This window comes from Spinacia oleracea, chromosome 2 (genome assembly GCF_020520425.1).
Source record: "Spinacia oleracea cultivar Varoflay chromosome 2, BTI_SOV_V1, whole genome shotgun sequence".
In the NCBI taxonomy this organism is placed as follows: Eukaryota; Viridiplantae; Streptophyta; class Magnoliopsida; order Caryophyllales; family Amaranthaceae; genus Spinacia; species Spinacia oleracea.
Window position 1 is genome coordinate 47,655,453 of NC_079488.1, and position 23,359 is coordinate 47,678,811.

Consider the following 23,359-nt stretch of genomic DNA (forward strand, 5'->3'; position numbering starts at 1 on the left):
ATCAGTTACAATCTTGCTTATCTCGACTTCTTTTCTTTCAACGAACTCTCGTAGAAGGTGAAATCTATGAAGTACATGCTTGACTCTCTGGTGGTGTCTAGGCTCCTTTGCCTGTACAATAGCTCCGCTATTATTACAATACAGGGCTATTGGTCCTTTAATGGAGGGGACTACACCAAGTTCGCCTATGAACTTCTTTAGCCATACAGCTTCCTTTGCTGCTTCATGTGCAGCAATGTACTCCGCTTCAGTTGTAGAATCCGCAATGGTGCTTTGCTTAGCACTTTTCCAGCTTACTGCACCTCCGTTGAGGCAGAAGACAAACCCAGACTGTGATCCGAAATCATCTTTGTCGGTCTGGAAACTTGCGTCCGTATAGTCTTTAACAATTAATTCATCATCTCCACCATAGACCAGGAAGTCATCTTTGTGCCTTTTCAGGTACTTCAGAATATTTTTGGCAGCAGTCCAATGTGCCTCTCCCTGGTCTGAGTGGTATATGCTCGTAGCACTGAGTGCGTACGCAACATCCGGGCGTGTACATATCATAGCATACATTATTGAACCAATCAATGATGCATATGGAATCCCACTCATTCGTCTACGCTCATCAAGTGTTTTTGGGCACTGAGTCTTGCTTAGAGTTATTCCATGAGACATGGGTAGGTAGCCTCGCTTGGAGTCTGCCATCTTGAACCTCTCAAGCACCTTATTGATATAAGTTCTTTGACTAAGTCCAATCATCCTTTTAGATCTATCTCTGTAAATCTTGATGCCCAATATGAACTGTGCTTCTCCTAGATCCTTCATCGAAAAACATTTCCCAAGCCAAATCTTGACAGAGTTCAACATAGGAATGTCATTTCCGATAAGTAATATGTCGTCGACATATAATACTAGAAAAGAAATTTTGCTCCGACTGACCTTCTTGTATACACAAGATTCGTCTGCGTGACTGCTTCATCAAAACGTATATTCCAGCTCCTGGATGCCTGCTTTAATCAGTAGATTGATTTCTTTAGCTTGCATACCTTTTTAGCATTCTTTGGATCCTCAAAACCCTCAGGCTGTGTCATAAACACAGTTTCTGTTAAAATGCCGTTTAAGAAAGCGGTTTTGACATCCATCTGCCATATTTCGTAATCGTAATATGCAGCGATTGCTAACATTATCCGAATAGACTTTAGCATTGCAACTGGTGAAAAGGTTTCATCATAATCCACACCGTGGACTTGCCTGTAACCTTTTGCAACCAATCTAGCTTTGAAAACTTCAAGTTTTCCATCCTTGTCCTTTTTCAGTTTGAAAACCCATTTGCTTCCAATGGCTTGGTAGCCATCTAGCAAATCGACCAAATCCCATACTTGGTTTTCTGACATGGAGTCTAATTCAGATTGCATGGCTTCTTGCCATTGCTTGGAGCTAGGGCTCGTCATAGCTTGTTTGTAAGTCGCAGGTTCATCACTTTCAAGTAATAAAACATCATAGCTCTCGTTCGTCAAAATACCTAAGTACCTTTCCGGTTGAGATCTATATCTCTGCGATCTACGCGGGGTTACATTTCTAGATTGACCATGATTCTCACCAGATACTTCTAAAGATCTCTGTGTTTCATCCTGAATGTCATCTTGAGCATTCTCTAGAGTTTGTTGTTCGACTCAAATCTCTTCGAGGTCGACTTTTCTCCCACTTGTCATTTTGGAAATGTGATTCTTTTCCAAAAAGATACCATCTCGAGCAACAAACACCTTGTTCTCAGATGTATTGTAGAAGTAATACCCCTTTGTTTCCTTTGGATAGCCCACAAGGATACATTTGTCAGATTTTGGATGAAGTTTGTCTGAAATTAATCGTTTGACGTATACTTCACATCCCCAAATCTTAAGAAAAGACACATTTGGAGGCTTTCCAAACCATAACTCGTATGGAGTCTTTTCAACAGCTTTAGACGGAGCTCTATTAATAGTGAGTGCAGCTGTATTTAGTGCATGTCCCCAAAATTCTATTGGAAGTTCGGCTTGACCCATCATTGATCTAACCATGTCTAGCAAGGTTCTGTTCCTCCGTTCCGACACACCGTTCCATTGTAGTGTTCCAGGAGGAGTCAATTATGATAGAATTCCACATTCTTTCAGATGGTCATCAAATTCATAGCTCAGATATTCACCGCCTCTATCAGACCGCAGTGCCTTAATCTTCTTGCCTAATTGATTCTCTACTTCACTCTGAAATTCCTTGAATTTGTCAAAGGATTCAGACTTATGCTTCATTAGGTAGACATAACCATATCTACTGAAGTCATCAGTGAAAGTGATAAAGTAGCTGAAACCACCCCTAGCATTTGTACTCATTAGTCCACATACATCTGTATGGATTAAAACCAAAAGTCCAGCTGCTCTTTCTCCAACTTTAGAGAAAGGTTGCTTTGTCATTTTGCCAAGTAAACATGATTCGCACTTACCATAATCCTCTAAGTTAAATGGTTCTAGAATTCCTTCCTTTTGAAGTCTTTCCATGCGTTTCAAGTTAATATGGCTTAATCGACAATGCCACAGATAGGTGAGATATGAATCATCCTTTTTGGCCTTTTTGGTATTTATGTTATAAACTTGTTTGTCGTGATCTAATAAATAAAGTCCATTGACTAATCTAGCAGATCCATAAAACATCTCTTTAAAATAAAACGAACAACTATTGTCTTTTATTAAAAAGGAAAATCCCTTAGCATCTAAGCAAGAAACAGAAATGATGTTTTTAGTAAGACGTGGAACATGGAAACACTCTTCCAGTTCCAATACTAGCCCAGAGGGCAACGACAAATAATAAGTTCCTACAGCTAATGCAGCAATCCGTGCTCCATTTCCCACTCGTAGGTCACCTTCACCCTTGCTTAGCCTTCTACTTCTTCTTAGTCCCTGTGGATTGGAACATAAGTGTGAGCCACAACCTGTATCTAATACCCAAGAAGTTGAATTAGCAAGTATACAGTCTATAACAAAAATACCTAAAGATGGAACGACTGTTCCGTTCTTCTGATCTTTCTTTAGCTTCAAGCAATCTCTCTTCCAATGCCCCTTCTTCTTGCAATAGAAGCATTCGGATTCAGAATTGGGTTGACTGACCTTCCTCTTTTCAGACTTGGCGTCAATTTGCTTAGTTGGGTTGGCCTTCTTGCCACCTTTCTTAGCATTCCTTTTCTTTCCAGATTTCTTGAACTTGCCCCCACGCACCATAAGCACATCTTGCTTATCACTTTTGAGCGTCTTTTTAGCGGTCTTCAGCATACCGTGAAGCTCAGTGAGCGTTTTGTCCAGACTATTCATACTATAGTTCAACTTGAACTGATCATACCCGTTATGAAGAGAATGGAGGATGGTGTCTACAGCCATTTCCTGAGAGAATTGCTGATCCAGCCGACTCATATTCTCAATGAGTCCAATCATTTTGAGAACATGTGGACTTACGGGCTCGCCTTTCTTAAGTTTGGTCTCAAGAATTTGCCTATGAGTCTCGAATCTTTCGACCCGAGCCAGATCTTGGAACATGTTCTTTAACTCACTGATGATCGGAAAGCATCTGATTTGATGAACGTTTTCTGTAGATCTGCACTCATGGTTACAAGCATTAGACATTTCACATCCTTGTTGGCATTAATCCAACGATTGAGGGCTGCCTGAGTGACCCCTTCGCCTGCGGCTTTGGGCATCGCCTCTTCCAGGACATACTCCTTTTCTTCCTGCATAAGAACTATTTGCAAGTTCCTTTGCCAGTCAAGGAAGTTTTTCCCGTTCAACTTCTCCTTTTCGAGAATTGGTCGAATGTTGAATGAATTGTTGTTTGCCATAATTAAAACTACAATTGAAAAAGAATAAAAAAATAAATAATCATTCACAGTTTCTCTTAATAAACATAAATTCTAGCATACATGCATAATTTAATGTTCATTAAGAATTTTATTCAAGTTATGTGTTCCGGCAGGTGTGAATAAAATGATTCCAAGATCCTAAAATCCATTGAAGAATTAAGCACATTATGTATTTAGACTCAATTCTAAAATCTTTTAGGTAAGCAAAAGCCTTTTGCTAATAGTCTAGAAACTACTCTTGGTTGATAGGTACGTCTTAGAGCTTATTAGTTAAACCTGTCGATTTTTCCACGACATAAAAGGACTCCTTACTTATATCGTTGAGTTTCACCAAAACTAACATGTACTCACAATTATTTGTGTACCTTACCCCTTTAGGATCAATAAGTAACACCTCGCTGAGCGTAATCTATTACTAGATTGATGTAAAGGTTATCCAAGTAAGTGTTATTTTGGCATGGCACCTTTTAACTCAATTTTTAAGTTTGGAACTTAAGGCTCTTACTATGTTGGTTAGATTTTAAGTGAACTAAAATCCTTAACCATGCAACATAATCAAGCTTCGATCTCATGCATATTTAAGACATATTTAAAATCAATAAATAACTTAAAGCATGCATAAGATAAATGTGATCTAGTATGGCCCGACTTCATCTTGAAGCTTCAACTTCAAAGTCCGTCTTGAAAATGGATGGAAACTCCGTCTTGAATTTCACCGTGGGAGGCTCCATTTTCTTCAAACAGGATCAGCTATAATTAAACTAATTACAACTATTTGATGGTACGCATACCATATTTGAATTGAAACAAATTTGGTGCTTTAGACCAATTACATTCAAATAATGGTACGCAGACCATATTTTCTATCCTATTTGGGCCATACTAGTCGCTTCATAACCTGCAAAACAGTACATATAGAATATATACCATTCACCCATTCATTATCATGAATGACCCACATAATTGGTTAGTAAAAACACATTGTATGCATCACATAAATATTTGCAGCAATTAATCAAGGGCACCAATAATCTACCAATTATTCAGTCCTTATTAATTCTAATCAAGTTGTTTAACCTTTAAGGATTTGTAGACCTAATCAAGAGTTTATGACTAAAATTGCTCCCACTTAAACCAATAAATTCATATGCTTTACTAATTTTAAACATAAAAATGTATTTCTAATCTAACCGGAAAGATACAAATTTAATTAAAATTTAAAGCTCATATAAATTTATAATTGAATCCATTTTATTTAATTTATTTCAGTTGAATTAAATGAATTTAAATTAATTCAAGGTTTAATTTTAGTAAAATAATTAGTATAAATAAAATTTATAATAATTATAATATTCAAAATTAAAATCCGAGAAAACAATTTAAATTATTAATTTAAAAATTAATTATAATTATTTCCGAACTGAAAATCTTAAATTAAAATTCAAAACGCGTCAATCGTAACACGACGAGGCACTTGGGCTTGCGCCCAAGCCCCATCATGCGCACGACCAATCGCTGGCCCATAGCACATCGCAGCAGCAGCCATGCGCAAACGCAGCAAGCCAAGCCACGCTTGCGCGCAGCCTGCTTGCCCGCATGCATCGCAGCAGCTATGGAAGGAGCGCTCGCTCGCTCGCGCGCAAGCAAACTCTCGAGGCATCGCATGTTGGTGCGCTGAGCAGCGATCGCTGGGCGACCCAACTCTCGCCCTCGCGTGCGCCCCTCTCCATGTGCCACGCCATCGCCCTTCGCCCATCGCCCATAGCACACAGCACACACGCACATGCTCCCTTGCCTCGTGCGCGCGCCATGCGCTAGGTTGCTCGCTGCATTCGTACCGCACGGGCGACGAGCTCCCTTGCTCGTCGTCGCGTGCCCGCACTATACAACACCCTTTAAGGGTAACACGTAGCTTCATTTGCTTTGTGCGTGCAACATTTATGAGCGTTTTAAAAAAAAAATTAAAATTTTTAATTTATAAATAGGACAAATTGTTTTTTTACCACCTAAAAAAATCAAAAATTGTATTTTACCACCTAAAAAAAAAAGTTGTATTTTACCACCTAATAAAAAATTAAAAGTTGGGTTTTACCACCTAATAACGGGAAATTTGAGAAAACCGTTACGTGAGACCCACTTATTCACACTCCCTCCAATTTTTCACGTTCATTCTACCTAAGCCTTTACTCCCTTCACCCTCCTTCCCCTTCACTCTTTACTGCCATTCAATTTCTCCATTATTATGCTGCTGTACCTCAAAATTTAGGGCAAATCTTTCCTAGATTTTCTACGTTCATTCTCTGTTCATGGTCCCTGATTTTCGCAGAGGAGGTGGTACCACACAAGGAAAACGACACATTCTTTTCTCATTCTCCATCATTAAAAGTTTGGTCTTAAACTGTAAAAAGGTACAAATTCATCTTAAATATGAATAGTGTGGTCCAAATTGGAAGTCAATTTTGCAATTTTATTCATAATTGTGGATATTTTTGGAAAAGTGTTGGAACCCTAAACCATGACAAATACGAAAATTAGTTATTAATTGTATAAATTAATCATGTATTAATGGTAATTCGTTGTTAATAAGGTTGGTTGAATGAATAATTAATTTTTATGCAGTCAATTTAACCGAGTATATGCATTTGGATTTTTTATAATTGTCTGACTTAGGGATTGGGGTTGTCTAATTAAAAAATTCATGGTATAGTATGCCTAATTGATTAATGTAATCAAGTTGGTCTGCTCTTACTAATTAATAATTCATGGGTTATGCTTGTTTTTGTTTTATTCCAGGATGCAAACTGAAGGTATTGTGGATATTGCAGTTAGGTTTGGGGGCAGTTTTGTGCCGAAAAAGATTGGTAAAAATAGATACATAATTTGCTGGGAAGGCGGGCTTGTTTATGTGAAGAAAAAAGCATTTGTTTCTAAGATCACAGTTCAATATCTTAGGGAAGTTGTTATACATGGTTATGTGTTCCATAATGTGAAAGTGCCAAGGAACTTTAACATCTGGTATAAAGTCAAGGGGAGGACTTTTACAACCGGTAAAAGAGAAGTAGTGAATGATGAAGAAGTTAACGGGTTTTTGGAGACGGTAAATAAGGAGGGTGTTGTTGAACTATTTTGCACTAGTGAGAAGATACTTAAGCCCCCAAAAGATCCTACACCAATATCCACCATTCCACCTAAAAGGCAGGCCATCCAACCCACACTAAATATCACACCACAAAGAACCTCTCCTAGGGTTAAGACAGTTGCAAGGAAAGAAAGTGCAAAGGGTAAAGGAAAACTGAAATTACAAGCAGTAGAGGGTCAGGGGATTTCAGAGGGAAAGGATAAAGAGATTGCAGAGGGTACGGGAAAGAGAAGAGCTAAGAGGAAGTTGTTTGTTGATGAGGAGGTGAGTGAATCTGATTCCGAAGATGGAATTGTGTCTGAATCAAGCACTGATTTCAGTGATCTTGACATTAACTGGGAGGCAGGGGAAGAGGAGGGGTATGGAGATGGCGAAGAATGGTTTAGGCAATCTACGGGGAGCATTCTAAGTGAGATCCAAGGTAGTTTTGGATCAGATTCTGAGGATTCTGGTGGGGAGGCAGTGAAGGATCCTAGGTTTTCACAAATTAATGAAAACCTAGACTGTAATGAAGTGAACATCCAAACTGAGATTGAGGATGATTCTGATGAGCTTAGAAGTTTGCCGGGTGATTCTGATGAGGAAGTGGACAACAGTCCATGGTTCAATGGAGAAACTGATTTCAAAAGGCCTATTAAGCTAGTGGAAAGGCTTAAGTTTAGGGATGTTTACGTACTTAGAAAGGCTTTGAGAAATTATGAAATTGAGCATAGGTATGACTACTACTTCCTACATAATGATCGTACTAGGATTACTTCTCGTTGCAAAAGTAGATGTGGTTGTGTTTATAACAAGAAAAGAAGTAAGATGCCTAAGTGTACTTGTTTGGGGGGTGTGACGTGTTCTTTTAAGGTTCATGCTGCAAGATTAGTGAAGAAAGAAATGTGGCAGATTAAGAGTTTGCAATTGAAGCATTTATGTATGAGGAGTAAGGTGAACAAGAAGGTGACTGCTGAATACGTAGCCGAGAGGTATTTGGAAGAATTCAGAGGACCTTGTGCGTTTAGGATTAAGCAGGTACAAGTAAGGGTGCACACTGAATTAGGGATTGAGATTAGCTACTATAAGGCTTTTCTAGCTAGGTGTAGGGCTAAGCTAATCATTTATGGATCGACATCTGAGCAGTATGCTAGGGTTTGGGATTACGCTAGGGCTGTGATGGAATGCGACCCCAGAACTGGATGTCAAGTTGTTGTTAATGGAATTGAGCAGCCCGAACCTCCCCGATTTCTCAGAATGTTCATTTTCCTTGCTCCACTAAGGTATGGGTTTAGAAAAGGGTGTAGACCTATCATAGGGGTAGATGGATGTCACCTTAAGGGAGCGTACCCCGGGCAAATCCTTGTGGCAGTTTCTAAAGATGGGATAACAACATTTTTCCAATGGCATGGGCCACTGTTGAGATTGAAAACAAGGAAACATGGGAGTGGTTCTTGGAAGCTTTAATGAGTATGTTGGGAGGTGTTCAAGGTCTTGGCTTCACCTTCATGTCTGACAGACAGAGGGTAACTATCCAGGTTTACTTTCATGTCTTTTTATTCGTTTATAACAACTCATCAAGCTAACTTTGTAATGTGTCTTTTGGTGTTGTGATAGGGTTTGTTGGAAGCTTTCCAAACCGTTGTACCGAAAGCCGAGACAAGGTATTGTGTGAGACACATTTGGGCCAATTTTAAGGGCCAATTCAGTGGACCAACTTTCAAGGACTTATTTTGGAATGCGGCTAGGGCAACTACTCATGTGAGTTGCTTCGATTTGGCAGCTATGGCTACTGCTTGTTGCTATGATATTCTGTTGATTCTGCTTAATTCGCTTCTGCTTTGCTTTTTTCTATTCTGTTGTTGTAATTTTCTATTTTTGTTGTTGTTATGCTGCTATGCTTTGCTGAATATGCTACTGCTACTGTTTCTGCTTTGAACATGCTACTGCTACTGCTACTGCTTATATGCCTCGAATTCATTTATTCTTGCTCAACCTTCGGCTCTCTGACTTGTACTGTCTAAGATTTTGTGTTTCTGATTTGGTATTTCAGTTAGACTTTGAGGTAGCTATGGAATCCATTAACTTCTTGTCTGAAGATGCACATGAGTACCTAGCAAACATCCCCGCCCAACATTGGTCTAGGCATGCTTTCTCCCCAAACTGCAAATCGAACATGTTGTTGAATAACTTGTGTGAGACTTTCAACGCAGTGATTAAGGAAGCTAGGGACAAACCTATTCTAACCCAAATGGAATGGTTAAGACGGTACATGATGAAAAGGAGCAACGATAAATGGGAGGCAGCCAAAAAAATGGAGGGGAAGTTAGTGCCTTATGTGAAAAGTGTTTTCGATGGATTTGAAAAGTTGGCTAGGTCATGCATAGTGCAAGTATCAAGGGGTGATAGTTATGAAGTGGAGTTAAAGGGTGATCAATGCGTAGTCGACTTAGAACAACGAACTTGTACTTGTTATCAGTGGGAGTTAACGGGGATACCCTGTGTGCATGCCTTTGCATGTATGCTAGACAAACGGGTGGATCCCGAGTTGTATGTTCACCCTTATTACTCTAAGGAGACATACCTTCTAGCCTATGAAGATCCAGTTAAGCCTATGCCTGGACCAAAACATTGGGAAAAGTCTAATTTAAGAGAACCGCTCCCACCGGCATTCAAGGTCCAACCCGGAAGACCCAAGGGAAAGAAGAGGAAGCCTGAAAAGGGAGAGGGAAAATCTCAAGGTGTTGATCAGGCTAAGAAACCAAAGAGGAAGAACCAATGCAAGAATTGTGGTGATTTTGGGCATTATGCCAAGACTTGTCGCCTCCCATCTGCAACTGAATCAATAACAACGACAATTGGTAGACCTCCACTGCAAACTCCATGGCTCAAAGAACAAAGGAAGAAAAAAGAAGAAAGAGTTGCAAGAAGGGTCAGTTTGGATTAATTTGTTGTTCTTTTGTGATTTTTCTTGTTTATGTTCATTTCCTAAATGTTTATGTTTGCCATTTTCCACAGACTTCAGAAGGGGCGGGGCCAAATAGCATTGCTAACAGGACTTTTCCTCAAGAGAGGCAGCCAACACAAGCAACATCATTTAGCCAAGCATCATCAAGCACAGCACTAAGTGATTAGAATTAGGTTTCTCGGGTTATTATTGCGTATTTTGAGAACGATGTAATCAATTACCTAAATGTATTTTGTTTTGGGGAAAGTTAGGTGACCAACTTATTTATGGTAGCTAATGTATGCGCCTATTTATGGCCAACTAAATATATTTATGTCATTCATCGGGCTCGATTTTAAGTTACTTGGATTTTTCAGTCTTTTATTTATATTCTTGCTCGGTCACTTGTATTTATATTTATTTCTGTTCTTTCTCTGTGTTCTACAATACTTCCAATTTTTTTCAAGTATTTGTGCAGATGTTTTTCTGTGATGAATGCTTCTGTCGTACTTTGATGTTGCTGCTGCTATTCTGTTCTGCTATTGTAATTAGGTAAAAACCGGGCTGTGTGTTTGAGGTACTGTAACTAAAGCCTGGTCTATGTATTTAAGGTATTGTAATGCATCTGCTGTTGTAGTGCTGTAGTGCTGTAGTGCTGCTGTTATGCATCAGGGAAGAGATTACATTAACTAATCTTCTTGATGCTTAGCTTGTTATTTAATCTAATTGCATTCAGTTCTATTATGCTGGTGTGAATTGAAAAAGTAAGTCTCTTTTCGAATGTGTTCTCCAATTACATTACTCCGTATGAATTATTGTTTTCTTGTGCAGGGATAGTTTGGGTGTAGTGATACAGGAGTGCTGCTTGCTGTGGATGTGAAACAGATTAATGCTCACTGGAAAGCCAACTTGGCAGAGGTCATGGGCTGCAGGTTTTGGCCAACTCTTTCCCTCATGGCATTTCCAACTGGACAGAGCTTGATTTAATGAATTAACAAGGCTACTAAGCCTTTTCCTCACAAAAAAATAATTGCTTCAGATGAACCCTCAAATGTGATATCTGGTGGAGTCCTGAACATCAGCACAACATCAAATTGTAGAATCTGATGGTAAGCTTGGCATCTCAGTTTTTAATTTTGGAACCCACACACTGATGCATCAGATTCATGTGTTTCTGCTGTTATACATCAGATTCAGGTCCATGACCAAAGTTGACTTAGGTTGACTTGGTCATGGATCTGCTGCTGATTTTCTATGCTTCAACCCATTCATCTAAACAACAAATATGTTTGATAAACGACAACGCAACTATGTTTAATAAACGAAACTGCATTTTATTTCATTCAAACACTGGAAACTTACATTTTTCAAGCCCTTACAACTTCAATTCAACAACCTAAATGCTCTACTTCTTTGAGCATGGTTGATTCTTACCCTAACCAACTATACTAGCCTAACTTAATCACTAAAAGCATTCCTAAAATAAAGAAAAAATAGCAGATGCCAACAACAACAACATAGGTGTTCAATGAGTTTGCCCTCTGTTCCATGTGCATTTGCTTACTGTCACAGCTTAAAGCTTTGTTTATCACCTTCAAGCTATCAATTTCATTAAGCAGACACCTCCGTTGTCCACTCAAATTATCAATCTCCCTCTTCAGATCACTAACTTCACCCTTCATCAGCTTCTTATCCAACAAGAGATTGTTGATCACCTTTGTCTGCCAAGCTGTTCCATCTGGTTCATCCACCCACTCGAAAGCTTTGCATCCTCGTGTTTCTGTGATTGGATCGTAAAACTTACACGATCTGAATTTCCGCCCAGGATTTTCCCTAGTCCAACCAGTCAACCTTGCAAGAGGAACTCCACAAGCACATTTTTTCTCCTTTGAAGGAGAAAAACTAATAGAAGACATTATCCCTATAATTGACATACAAAAACGATACGTAATTAGTTCATAGTAAATTCAATTCGCTTTTCCTAACGTTAATTTTAAAAAACGAATCACATTCAAGAAATCCCCAATTCGATGAAAATTATTATGAACCCTAAATTTAATTTCCTATTTTGGGGGGTTAATTTGAGTAATTGAATCATAAATTCAGCAAATTTCTTAACATACATCATGTTTCCGGATCAATTACACACACAAATTGGTTTAATAAATACAATTAATCGTTTCAATTATTCATTAGGAAACGAATTGGAAAAAAAAATTATTTTGACATAAATCATACCTTAAAGAAGATGCTCTTGAATCTACATACTTTGCAAAGCTTGAAGAAGTGTTCTTTCAATTTGGGTACATCAATTCACAAGGACAAAGCATTCTCTCTCCTAACATTCTCAAGCTGCAAACTTCTCAAGCTGCAAAAATGTGGGTTGTTCGTCGGGTTCTGCGAATTTTATGAACTACTCCATCTTTCCTTCTCTTTATACTTCTGTCATTTGTTTGAGTTTGATTTCTGCTTTTTTCGATTGAATTGTTTGGAGGAAATCTGGGTAGAATATTTCACAGATTTGAAGAAAAAACGAAACGGAAGAAAACATAAGTGAGAAATTCACAGTAAACTTGTGATGTGAAATTAGGTAAAATCGTGAAGATAAGTGAAAAACTCTAAAGTATTACCGTTATGGTGGGCCCCACGTAACGGTTTTCTCAAATTTCCCGTTATTAGGTGGTAAAACACAACTTATAATTTTTTTAGGTGGTAAAATACAATTTTTTTTTTAGGTGGTAAAATACAATTTTTGGTTTTTTTTAGGTGGTAAAAAACAATTTGTCCTTAAAATTGACGACAAATTAATAAATCATATTAATTTCATAATTTTAGGGCGAAAAATCGAAAATTTATTAATTAATTAATTTCCGATTAACATGGATTCAAATCTAGGTCATAAAAATTTAAAATTTAACATAAATTAACAATTTTTATGGTTGATTTTAATCATGGATACCTAATTAAATTATTAATTAATTATGAAAAACAAATCAATTCTAAATTATTCGAATTTCAACAAATTAATCATAATTACAAATTAGGTTGTATAATTAACAAGTCTAGGCATTCATAATTGTTAAACATATACTGTAGGTCAATAAAAAACTCAAGATTTATCAAGAAGAATCGCAAATACTTAATTTAACATCTTAAATTTACAAACTTTTGCGTTCGAAAAATTTAAACCTCCGAAAAGTCATAGTTAGGCTTCGAATTTGGGAATTCTGGGTTCGGCCGAAAATTATTTTTGTCAAAATTTTAGAATGCCTTTTACATGCGAAATTGACACTAAAATCACTCGATTTGATTGAGTAACGAATATTCTACCGAAAAACTGCGTACATATAATTAAATAAACGCAATTTGCAATTAATTACGAAAACTAATCACCCCTTTAATTCCTTGCAAATTTGTAAAATTTAACCATGTTCATGCAATTTAGATTATGAAAATAATAAGAGGCTCGTGATACCACTGTTAGGTTATGATACATATGAATAAACATAAATCATGCGGAAAAACCATAAAGCCAGGAAACATATTATTTACACATAATCATTTAACATAATTCAGATGCACACACTTTATAGCGTGCCATCCCTAGCTGCGCCCGAACTGAACAAGAACAAGTCTTTAGGACTCCAAGTGTCGTCCCTCCGTAGATAGTCCACAGCACGTCCGGATCCGCCTTAAGATTGACCAACTAGAATCGCCCTTAAGCTACTATATATTTTCGGCTAATAGGGCAAGTGTTTGTGGCTGATTTTTGCTTGAAAATCTTACCTTTGAATACTTCAATTCTCTATGTAAATATGTGACCCTAGGCACCTATTTATAGAGTAATGGAAAAGGACTTAGAATCCTATTAGGATACTAATTTATTTAATTAGAATCTTATTAAAACTCTATTAAACAAATTCTATCTTTATTAGGATTAGGATTTAATCATAGAACAAATTCCATTAGCTTTAGGATTTGTATTGAAACACAAACGTTGCACGAGCACGAGCATCGCACAATCCCGCGCAGGCCTTGCGGCACACACGAGCTGGCGCTGCTCGCAGCCCACGAGCATCAGCCCGCGCGCGCGCCAAGGCCATTGTTGGGCCTGGCCTTGCGTTAGGCCTGGCGTGGCTTGGCAGCGTGTGTTTGGGCGCTCGGCTTGCTGGGCGTAGGCCTGGCTTCGTGCTGGGCCTTCGTCTAGCAAGTCTCGTCCGATGCTAATTCGTACGACGCGCTTCCGATTAAATTCCCGTTTCCGGAATTAATTTCCGATATGAACAATATTTAATATTTCCGATTCCGGAATTAATTTCCGTTTCGAACAAATATTTAATATTTCCGTTTCTGGAATTATTTTCCGATTACGATAATATTTCTGAATCTGACAATATTTCCGTTTCCGGCAATATTTCCGATTCCGGCAATATTTCCATTTCCAATAATATTTTCCTATACATACCATGTTTCCGTTTCCGGCAACATCTATGACTTGGATAATATTTATATTTCCGATACGATCCATATTTCCGTTACCGGCAATATCATCGTTTCTGGAGTATTCATTTCTTGCCTTTGACGATCTCAGCTCCCACTGAAACCAAGATCCGTCGATCCCGAATATCCATAGATGGAGTATTTAATGCCATTAAATACTTGATCCGTTTACGTCGTACTATTTGTGTGACCCTACGGGTTCAGTCAAGAGTAAGCTGTGGATTAATATCATTAATTCCACTTGAACTGAAGCGGCCTCTAGCTAGGCATTCAACTCACTTGATCTCACTGAATTATTAACTTGTTAATTAATACTAAACCGCATTTATTAGACTTAACATTAAATGCATACTTGGACCAAGGGCATTATTTCCTTCTTCATACCCCTATCAGTAGGCAATAGGCCTTCATAAAAAAATTGCATTTTTTTGGATGATATTGATGATTTTGATTTTGTAATAATCATGTTTTTGAGGATTTTGATTATTTTGATGAATTTGATTTTGTAATAGTCGTGTTTTGATGATTTTGCCGATTTTAATGAATTTGATTATGTAATAACATGTTGTTTTCGTTGATATTGAAGATTTTGATTATGTAATTATGCCTTTTTTTTTTACAGAAAATAACAGTTTAACGAATTTAAATAACATTCTTGTATTAAAAGAACAATTTCATAATAGTAGAAAATAGACCATTTGTGTTTCATAATTTGTTCTTTTTATTTTATTATGTTATTTTTCGTATTATTTTCTATTTATCTTTTGTTCTTTTGATTGTGTTCCTTTTCTTATTATTTTACATGTTAACTTATAATTTTTCACATATTATGAATAATGTGCTTGATAATTCAGAACATAATGATGCTAATGATGATACAGAATCATATGTTGTTATGGGTCAATGTACTTGACTTGTCCGTTTAGTGTCTCTATTTATTCTTTTAGTCTTTCCATTTGTTCTTTTTATAATATTCTGTTAAAAAAACAAAATAAAAACACGTGCACACTTTTCATTATGCACTCTTTAAGTATTTTTCGTTTCTCCTTTTTCGTTAATTTTTCAATGATTTCAGCAACAATATCTTCTTATAATAAAAAGCCGAACACCATCCTTCTTTTGCGTAATTTTGGATTATTCCAAATTTACCCTTATTTTTTTTCTTTTTCCTTATGGCTTTTCATGGCTGCCAGATGTAAAGATAGTAAACAACCAAATGTAGCTCCTTCTGGTCTGATCTTCAATGACAAGGAAAAAATAAGTAAATAATTGTATCTTTCGTTCTTTCATCATGTTCTTCGCTAGGTATTTGATCATGGAGTCCTCTTATGTTTTATTTGTTCTAGATCTATCATCAAAATTTTGGCAGTTTTAATTAAATCTTTATTCAATCAATCTACAATTTTATTTCTGATTTCACACTCCTCTTTATTTTACCATTTAAAGCTTCTATGTGAAGAAATAATGCCCTTGGTCCAAGTATGCATTCAATGCTAAGTCTAATAAATGCAGTTCAATATTAATTAAACAAGTTAATAAATTAGTGAGATCAAGTGAGCTGAATGTCTAGCTAGAGGCCGCTTCAGTTCAAGTGCAATTAATAACATTAATCCACAACTTACCCTTGACTGTACCTGTAGGGTCACACAAATAGTACATGAACGGATCAAGTATTTAAGTGAATATATTATTCATTAAATACTCTATTTATGAACATTCGGAAACGACGGATCTCGGTTCCAGTGGGAGCTGAAATCGTCAAAAGGCAAAATATAGAATGCTCCGGAAATGATGATATTGCCGGAAACGGAAATAAGGATCATGACGAAAATATAAATTTTATCCAAGTCGTAGATGTTGCCGGAAACGGAACCATGGTTCGTATCGGAAAATATTATCGGAATAGAAATATTACCTGTAATACCTCGTATTTTTATAATATTTAAAAATATATTTTATTATATTTATAAAGCATTTTACGACTTTAGGAATTTATTTCGCATTTAAATATTATTTAAATGTATTTCAATTAATTAGAATATTTATTATTTTAATTAAGTAAGAAACGAATTTAATTTTCTAGTCGGGAAATTTAATGGGTCGCAAGTAATTTTAAAAGGTTTGGGTTTTAATGAAAAGTCCAATTCGTTTTATTAAACGAGCCCAATCAAAAGAATTTAATTCAAGTCCTAAGCTAGCCCAATCATTTAATTCCCTAAGCCCAATTCTAATTTTCTAAGCCTAGCCCATTGAAAATAGGGAGCCTAGCTATAAATAAGACTCCCCTCATTAAATGATCCCCCTTAATTTCATAAACCTCTTTTTGCTTTCTTGCCCCACACTCCTTCTCCCTCTCCCTCTCGTCCGGTTCGCCCAGCACGCCCGCACAGCCCACGTGCTCGTGCCCTCGTGCTGCCGTGCCATCGCCCTTGCGCCCTAGTGTGTTATCGCGCCCAGCGCCCAGCACCTCTCGCCCTCTCGTTCCTCTCGCGCGCCTAGCGTGCTGCGCTGCCCCTTGTCCAGCGCGCCCAGCGTGCTGTGTTGCCCCTTGTCCCGCGCGCTAGCGCTGCTGCCCTTCGATCCCGCTCGCGCGCACACACGGAACATGTGTGTGTGCGTGTTGTTCTTGTTAGTTGTTCAATCTTTTTCTCCCAATCACTTTAATTCGTGGTTGTTCCGTGCTATAGGCCGGATTGGTATAATCCTCTTCTTCCTTACCTATTCTATTTAAATTCCGTATTTTAAATTATGATATTATTATTGTTTTGAATAATTAAAATGCTGGAATCGGTTATGAACACCGTGCTTTGAGGATTTACGTGTTGTGATTCATTAGGCTTGTTTTAATTATTAAAGTATGAATTTTCAGATTCGTTTATTTAATAAAGAATTGATTTTTATGACGTTAAATTGATTTTATTGGGATTTTAAAGTTAGGGTTTCTACCTAGACTTAATGAGTCAATTGATTAGCATAATTAGGTGATGATTTTAATTATGATAATCAATTATATTTTCAGATTTGAATAAAGGCTTAAAGTGTTGATTTTTATTGATTTTAAAGGCGGAAAAAGTATGTTTTCGTACTAAGGATTTGTTTTGCAAATTCAGACGATTATATTATTGAAAAACGATTGAATTCTAAAGTTTAAATGAGGTTTTAGATTTTATAAAGTTGCTGGAAATTTAATGAACATGGAAATTGATGTGGCCTAAAAGAATGCCACCTAACTGCACTATCAAAACCCAGAAGAAAGAGCCCAAAAGCTTGCCTACGGGTATTTTCCAAACTGCACAGAGCCCAGGCCCAAACGATTAAGAGGTCCACATTGGGCCTAAACAAGCCTCCAGAACCAATGCAGGACACGTGTCCCAATCTTGCGTAAACACTCAATCATGCGGGACCAGTTCCCGAGAAACCCTAGCACTATAAATAGTGCAGATCCCTAGGTAAAAGGGCAATCAATTCTTGCTCAGCAACAGAAAACCTATCTTTGCTCTGCCTTCTCTCTACAAATTCCTATGGGAATATTCTTGTTTTGCAGGTTGCCAGAAGTTCGTGCCAGGTCATACTTGATACCTCCGAGGAGCGCGTGTCACGTCAGCACCGTAAAAGTTCCCACAACATTTGGCGCCGTCTGTGGGGAGGTACAGTGTCATGGCCGAACTACACCCTGACAGAGAGCATGCTAGTGAAGAAGAGAGACGACACATTGAAGAGACGAATCGAATTGCAAATGCAGGGAACACACCAGGACGAATGCAAGCTGAGGAGGCGTCTCCGCCAGGCGGCCATCTAAGCCCTAGCGTCCGAGACGTCGTGTTGGATGAGAATCTAGATTTGCCAGTATCAGTGGGCTCCCTACGCGAGATTTTAACAGGATTCCAACAACAAATGAATCAGACCCTCCGACAACTTATGAGCACTACACTGCAAGATGAAATTCGGAAGAACATGTTGATCTACTGCGCTGAGAGGACGACTCCGCAGAGGCCCCTCAGTCTAGGCGTCAATCGGATAAGCAGAATGCCGCTCAGGTCCAACGTCTGGAGAGTTGGAGAAGGTTCTCGTCCACAAGCAAGCAGGGGAGTTAGGCCTGTGCCTGAGCACTCAGAATATGGCCGTGACCCGCCCACCTTCTTACCTCGAAGGGACTCGGTCCTACGACCATCATCTAGGGGAAGTCCCCCAGCCGTCTTGCGACCAGCTGCAAGGCGTCAAGAGCACTATGAGGCTGAATCTGAACTATCAGACACCGGGTCCACCCCTGTGATGGAAGACCCGCCATTTTATCCCACTACACGTGGACCAACCCAGATGACGCCCCATAGGGTAAGCATGCGCCCCCGCCTGCTATCAAGCCGCCGTGAGCCAACCTATCATATTCAGCAAGGATTCAACAACCTGACGTTAAGGCACATGAGTACCCCTTTTTCTGACGAGATTATGAACGCCCCGAAGGAACCCAAAGTAAAAACCCCTACCATTGAAGCTTATGACGGGACCACTGATCCCGACATGCATCTTGTCGCATACCGCCACCACATGTACGTACAGGGAACCAATGAAGCCACCTGGTGCAAATACTTCCCAGCCACGCTTAAGGGAGTAGCGTCTAAATGGTTTGAACGGCTGCCTCCAGGATCAATTGCCTCTTTTAGCGAATTACAGACTTTGTTCTCTACAAGGTTCATGGCACACAAGGAAGAAAGGAAAACTAGCATGCATTTAGGACGGATCCAGCAAGGGAAGGACGAGTCCCTAAGAAGCTACGTGAAGCGTTTCAATCTGGAGGTAGGACAGATCCTAGACTTGCCCGATGGTGTCTCTTTTGATAATTTTATCAGGGGATTGAAGAAGGGCTCCTTCAAGTTTGACCTAGTTAAGAAGAGTGTAAGGACTATGGCAGAGGTCCTAGACGAGGCTGAAGCATTTATCCATGCAACGGAAATATGCAGCGCATCAAAGGAAGGGAGGATTGGAGAAACAACAGACTCCTCCGGGAAGAAGGATAAGGTGGACCGAAAACCTCCACGGGTAAATGGCACATGGGCTCTCTCTAAAGAGCATGATACAAACTTTCCGGGGCACAAGAGAGAACGACCGCAAGAGCGGGAATATTTCGAATACAACACAGACCTTCTCACCATACTAAAAGACGTAGGGGCAAAGTACGACCTTGATCGACCCTTCCCCATGAAGTCGCCTGCTGAGACTCGAGATCCCAAGTTATATTGCCAGTTCCATGAAGATATAGGACATGAAACCAAGAATTGTAGAAGCTTGAAGAGGGCTTTAGATGGTCTAGCCTCCAAAGGACATCTCAAGAACTACTTACGGAAGAATGCTCAGGGCTTTGGAAAAAACCAATACAAAAGGAACAAGTCCCCTGCCTCGCCGACTAAGGGACAACATAGCGACGGAGGATTTGTAGCCGTCATATCTAGAGGACCAGCCGCTGGAGGACCTACCATGAGAGGACAGAAGGATTATGCTCGCCGCTTAGGGCAAGTGCTGCTGTCAGCCAAAGCGCCCATGGACCCATTCCCAAATATTGAAATATGTGAGTCAGACGGTGGACGGATAGCCACGCCGCACGCTGATCCACTCGTGGTTGAATTCAAGATAGCTAACATGAGAGTTAAGCGCATACTAATAGACACGGGAAGCTCGTCCGATATAATGAGTCTAGAATTCCTCAATCTCCTAGCACACGATCCCAAAGCCATCGAAAGAATTCACTATCCCATCATTGGTTTTGGAGGGAGTATCATTCATCCTGTTGGCGTTATCACTCTACCAGTTCGAATTGGAGATAGGCAGAATGGGCGGAAAATGGAAGTGGACTTCTTAATCGTCAAAGACCTGACGACATACAATGTCATCCTGGGACGACCCACCTTAAACAAGATCAAGGCTGTAGTCGTCACCCATCTGATGCTTCTGAAGTTCGTGTGCGATGATGGAGTCATAGGCACCATACATGGAGATCAACAACAGGCTAGGGATTGTTAGCTGACGACCCTCAACCCGTCAGCATGGAAGCAAGATTCTGCTGAAGTCAGAGGAAAACGAAAGCATGAAGATGAACCCCAGGTCACCAAAGAAATTGGACCCGTCCAAGTAGAAGCGGTCAAAATTGAAGAAGGTGGCTAAGAGTAGAACATCATTAGGGTAACCATTGTACTCAGAGCCTACAAAACGGCCTAGCTATTGTACTCAGAGCCCACAAAACGGCCTGTAAATACCCGTCTAAGACGCGGTGAATGTAGCAAGCAATTTAGTAAATTAACACTTATCTGACGAATACAAGTCTCTGTTGAAAGAAACTCACCAGAAAATAGTTTCTAAACTGGCGTCCCTATCCGCTAAATAAACAATACCCAGTGCTAATAAACACGAAGGGTTTGGATGTACCGCGTGCTAATAAACACGAAGGGTTTTGACATCCAACATGACGCCTTTTCTTTGAAAAGCGCCCAAAAAGATTCAAACAAAGAGCAAAACAATCAGACCTAAGACCTCCTCCTTGGATGGCGTCTAAAAAGACTAATCGTTTGACGGCCTGAGAAGTGGCCTAGATTAGCACCTCAAAATAGGCTCGCGAAACATTCAGACATAAGACCTCCTCCTGGGATGCCGTCTAAAAAGACTAATCGTTTGACGGCCTGAGAAGTGGCCTAGATTAGCGCCTCAAATTAGGCTGATCACCTAAAACACTGCGGCTTCTGTCCAACAATTGGACCCAAAGAAATTTTTTTAAGAAATCAGTACCGAACTGATAGAATTAAAATACAGTGCACAACGGCACAGACTGTTTATACATAGCGCCTAAAGCGCAAACAAACCAAATCAAATAAATGCCCGAAGGCACCAAGGTTTTACAAACGCCCACGGCGTCATCTAAACCAATTGCAAGAAAACCTGCTCAAGGAGGAGGGGCAATGGAACTCCCGTCCTGGACGTCCTGGCCTTCAGGGGAGTTCACCTCGCCTTCTTCTACGTCTTCCTCCCCGTCACTAACAAACTCGGGAGGATCTAAGCCCAAGCGCCTAGCCGTCGAAACAGCTATCTGGTGGGAGATACGACGTTTGAACCAGGAGAAATCCTTCCCGTCCATAGACTGATCCCACGCCTTTTGGGCACTCTCCAAGATGAACTCCTCGCCCAACTTAAAAGAGCTTGCAGCCTCCTTGCGCACGGCCTCGATCTTCCCCTGCATGGCCTTGAGCTGACCTTCCAGAACGTTCACCTTGGAAGAGAAATCAGCCACCCGCTCTAAGACGGAAGAGTACTCCTTTCTCAGCACGGTAAGCCGCCCCTCATGCTCCAGCAGCTTCTCTTCATATTTCTCAGCGTCCATCTCGGCCTTCTTCAGCTCTTCCGTCTTCAGAGCAATCTTCTTATCCACGTCCAAGTTGATCAACCTGGCCGTCTTCTCAGCATATTGCTCATGATTCTCGATCTGGTCCTTGTGCTTGAGCATCTCATTGTGCATATCAAAACGGTAGTTCCTACTCTCAGCACAGCGAATGAAAAGCTGTCAAAAGACAGTGTAGAATTAAAAATAGCGTACACATATAATCATAACCACGGAAATATAGGGGTAAGTATCTCACATCAAGGACGAGAGACTGAATGGACCCAAAGAATCCCAAGTCAATCCCGGGGAGTGACCTCACGTACTCCTCAGGGATGGCCGCATACACATCGGCAAGGATTTTATCCTTCGCCTCTGAGCTAAAACCGGCAGAAGGAGGGATCCTCGTCACCTCGACCCGACGCATCCGCTTGAACATCTCAACTGAACCAAACACCAAGATTAATAAATATCGTGCAAATCCCAACCTGATTATCACAAATTTAAAGTACAGAGACGCTAACCAATTGGCGAGGCTGCAGGAGGAGTAGAGGCGTTATCAGTAGAAGGAGCCTCAGTCTCCTTGCCTTTACCCTTGTCCTCTCTGGACAAGGCGGGGGCGTCAGCCGCCGCATTCTGATCGACTGCTGCCTCGTCAACAGCTGCTCCGGCAGTATCATCCATTTCGGTGTCCACCTGGGATGGAACCTCCTTTTGCTCAGGAGGAGGAATGGGCGCCTGGATAGGAGGAACCTCCCCCTCAGCTGGGGGAGCGGACGGTTTTGGTACCGACGGCTTGGTGACAGCGTCGGCCGGACCCATCTTCTTAAAGAAGGGTCGTTTTGGCTTAGGAGCCTCCGTCGAAGATGCCGGGCGCTTCTTAGTAGCCGGCAAGGTGGGTTCCTAAAAGAAAAAAGAAATCAGCGACCAAATCATGACCAGAAATGGAAAAAAAAAAATTATAATAATAAATATACATATATATATATATATATATATATATATATATATATATATATATATATATATATATATATATATATATATATATATATATTACCTTGGCGACGTCGTCAGAGGCACCCTCACTGGACTTCTTGGAGGAGTCCTTCTTCTTGGCCTCCACGGCCTTGAGAATGTCCTCGGTATATACTTCGGACAGCCAAGCGGGTACTTCCACTACACCCTTGTCTTCGGGAGATAAGCGATCCATGGCAGAACCTACAAAGCCAAGGGTTAGTAAAAAAAATAAAAATAAAAAAAAGATGGAAGAAAAATGTCTGAAAATCTACTGGGGAACTACCTCTACTCAAAAAATAACAAAGACCAACGGCCGAAAGAAAGACTATATTGGTGAACTGGCCGACATGGGGAAGCCAAGCATTAGGCACCCAGGCATGGCTTTTTGACGACAGCCGATACATCTCAGCCTGGAACAAGGGCTTCACTATTCCCCACTCCCTGGACGAGAGGCGAGGGTAGGCGTCAGCTCTAGACAAATAACAGGGCCGACGGTTGCAACGAGAAAGACGTCTGGAAAGAGAGAGGTCTTCCAGTCGGACAACAGAC

At 39.9% G+C, this 23,359-nt stretch overlaps 1 protein-coding gene across 1 annotated transcript; it reads right to left on the minus strand.

Annotated features, from left to right (window-relative positions):
• Positions 1 to 11,243: 11,243 nt before the first annotated feature.
• LOC130466915 (uncharacterized) lies at positions 11,244 to 12,489 on the minus strand. The gene is made up of 2 exons (XM_056835478.1): positions 12,169 to 12,489; positions 11,244 to 11,851 (listed from the first exon to the last, which is right to left on the minus strand). Exon 2 carries the CDS (start codon positions 11,844 to 11,846, stop codon positions 11,379 to 11,381), a length of 468 nt encoding a protein of 155 aa, XP_056691456.1. The 5' UTR covers positions 11,847 to 11,851; positions 12,169 to 12,489; the 3' UTR covers positions 11,244 to 11,378.
• Between the last annotated feature and the right edge of the window lie 10,870 nt (positions 12,490 to 23,359).

Bases quoted from the DNA above. Each gene is read 5' to 3' on its own strand.
- LOC130466915 (XM_056835478.1), bottom strand. From the start codon at position 11,846: ATGTCTTCTATTAGTTTTTCTCCTTCAAAGGAGAAAAAATGTGCTTGT.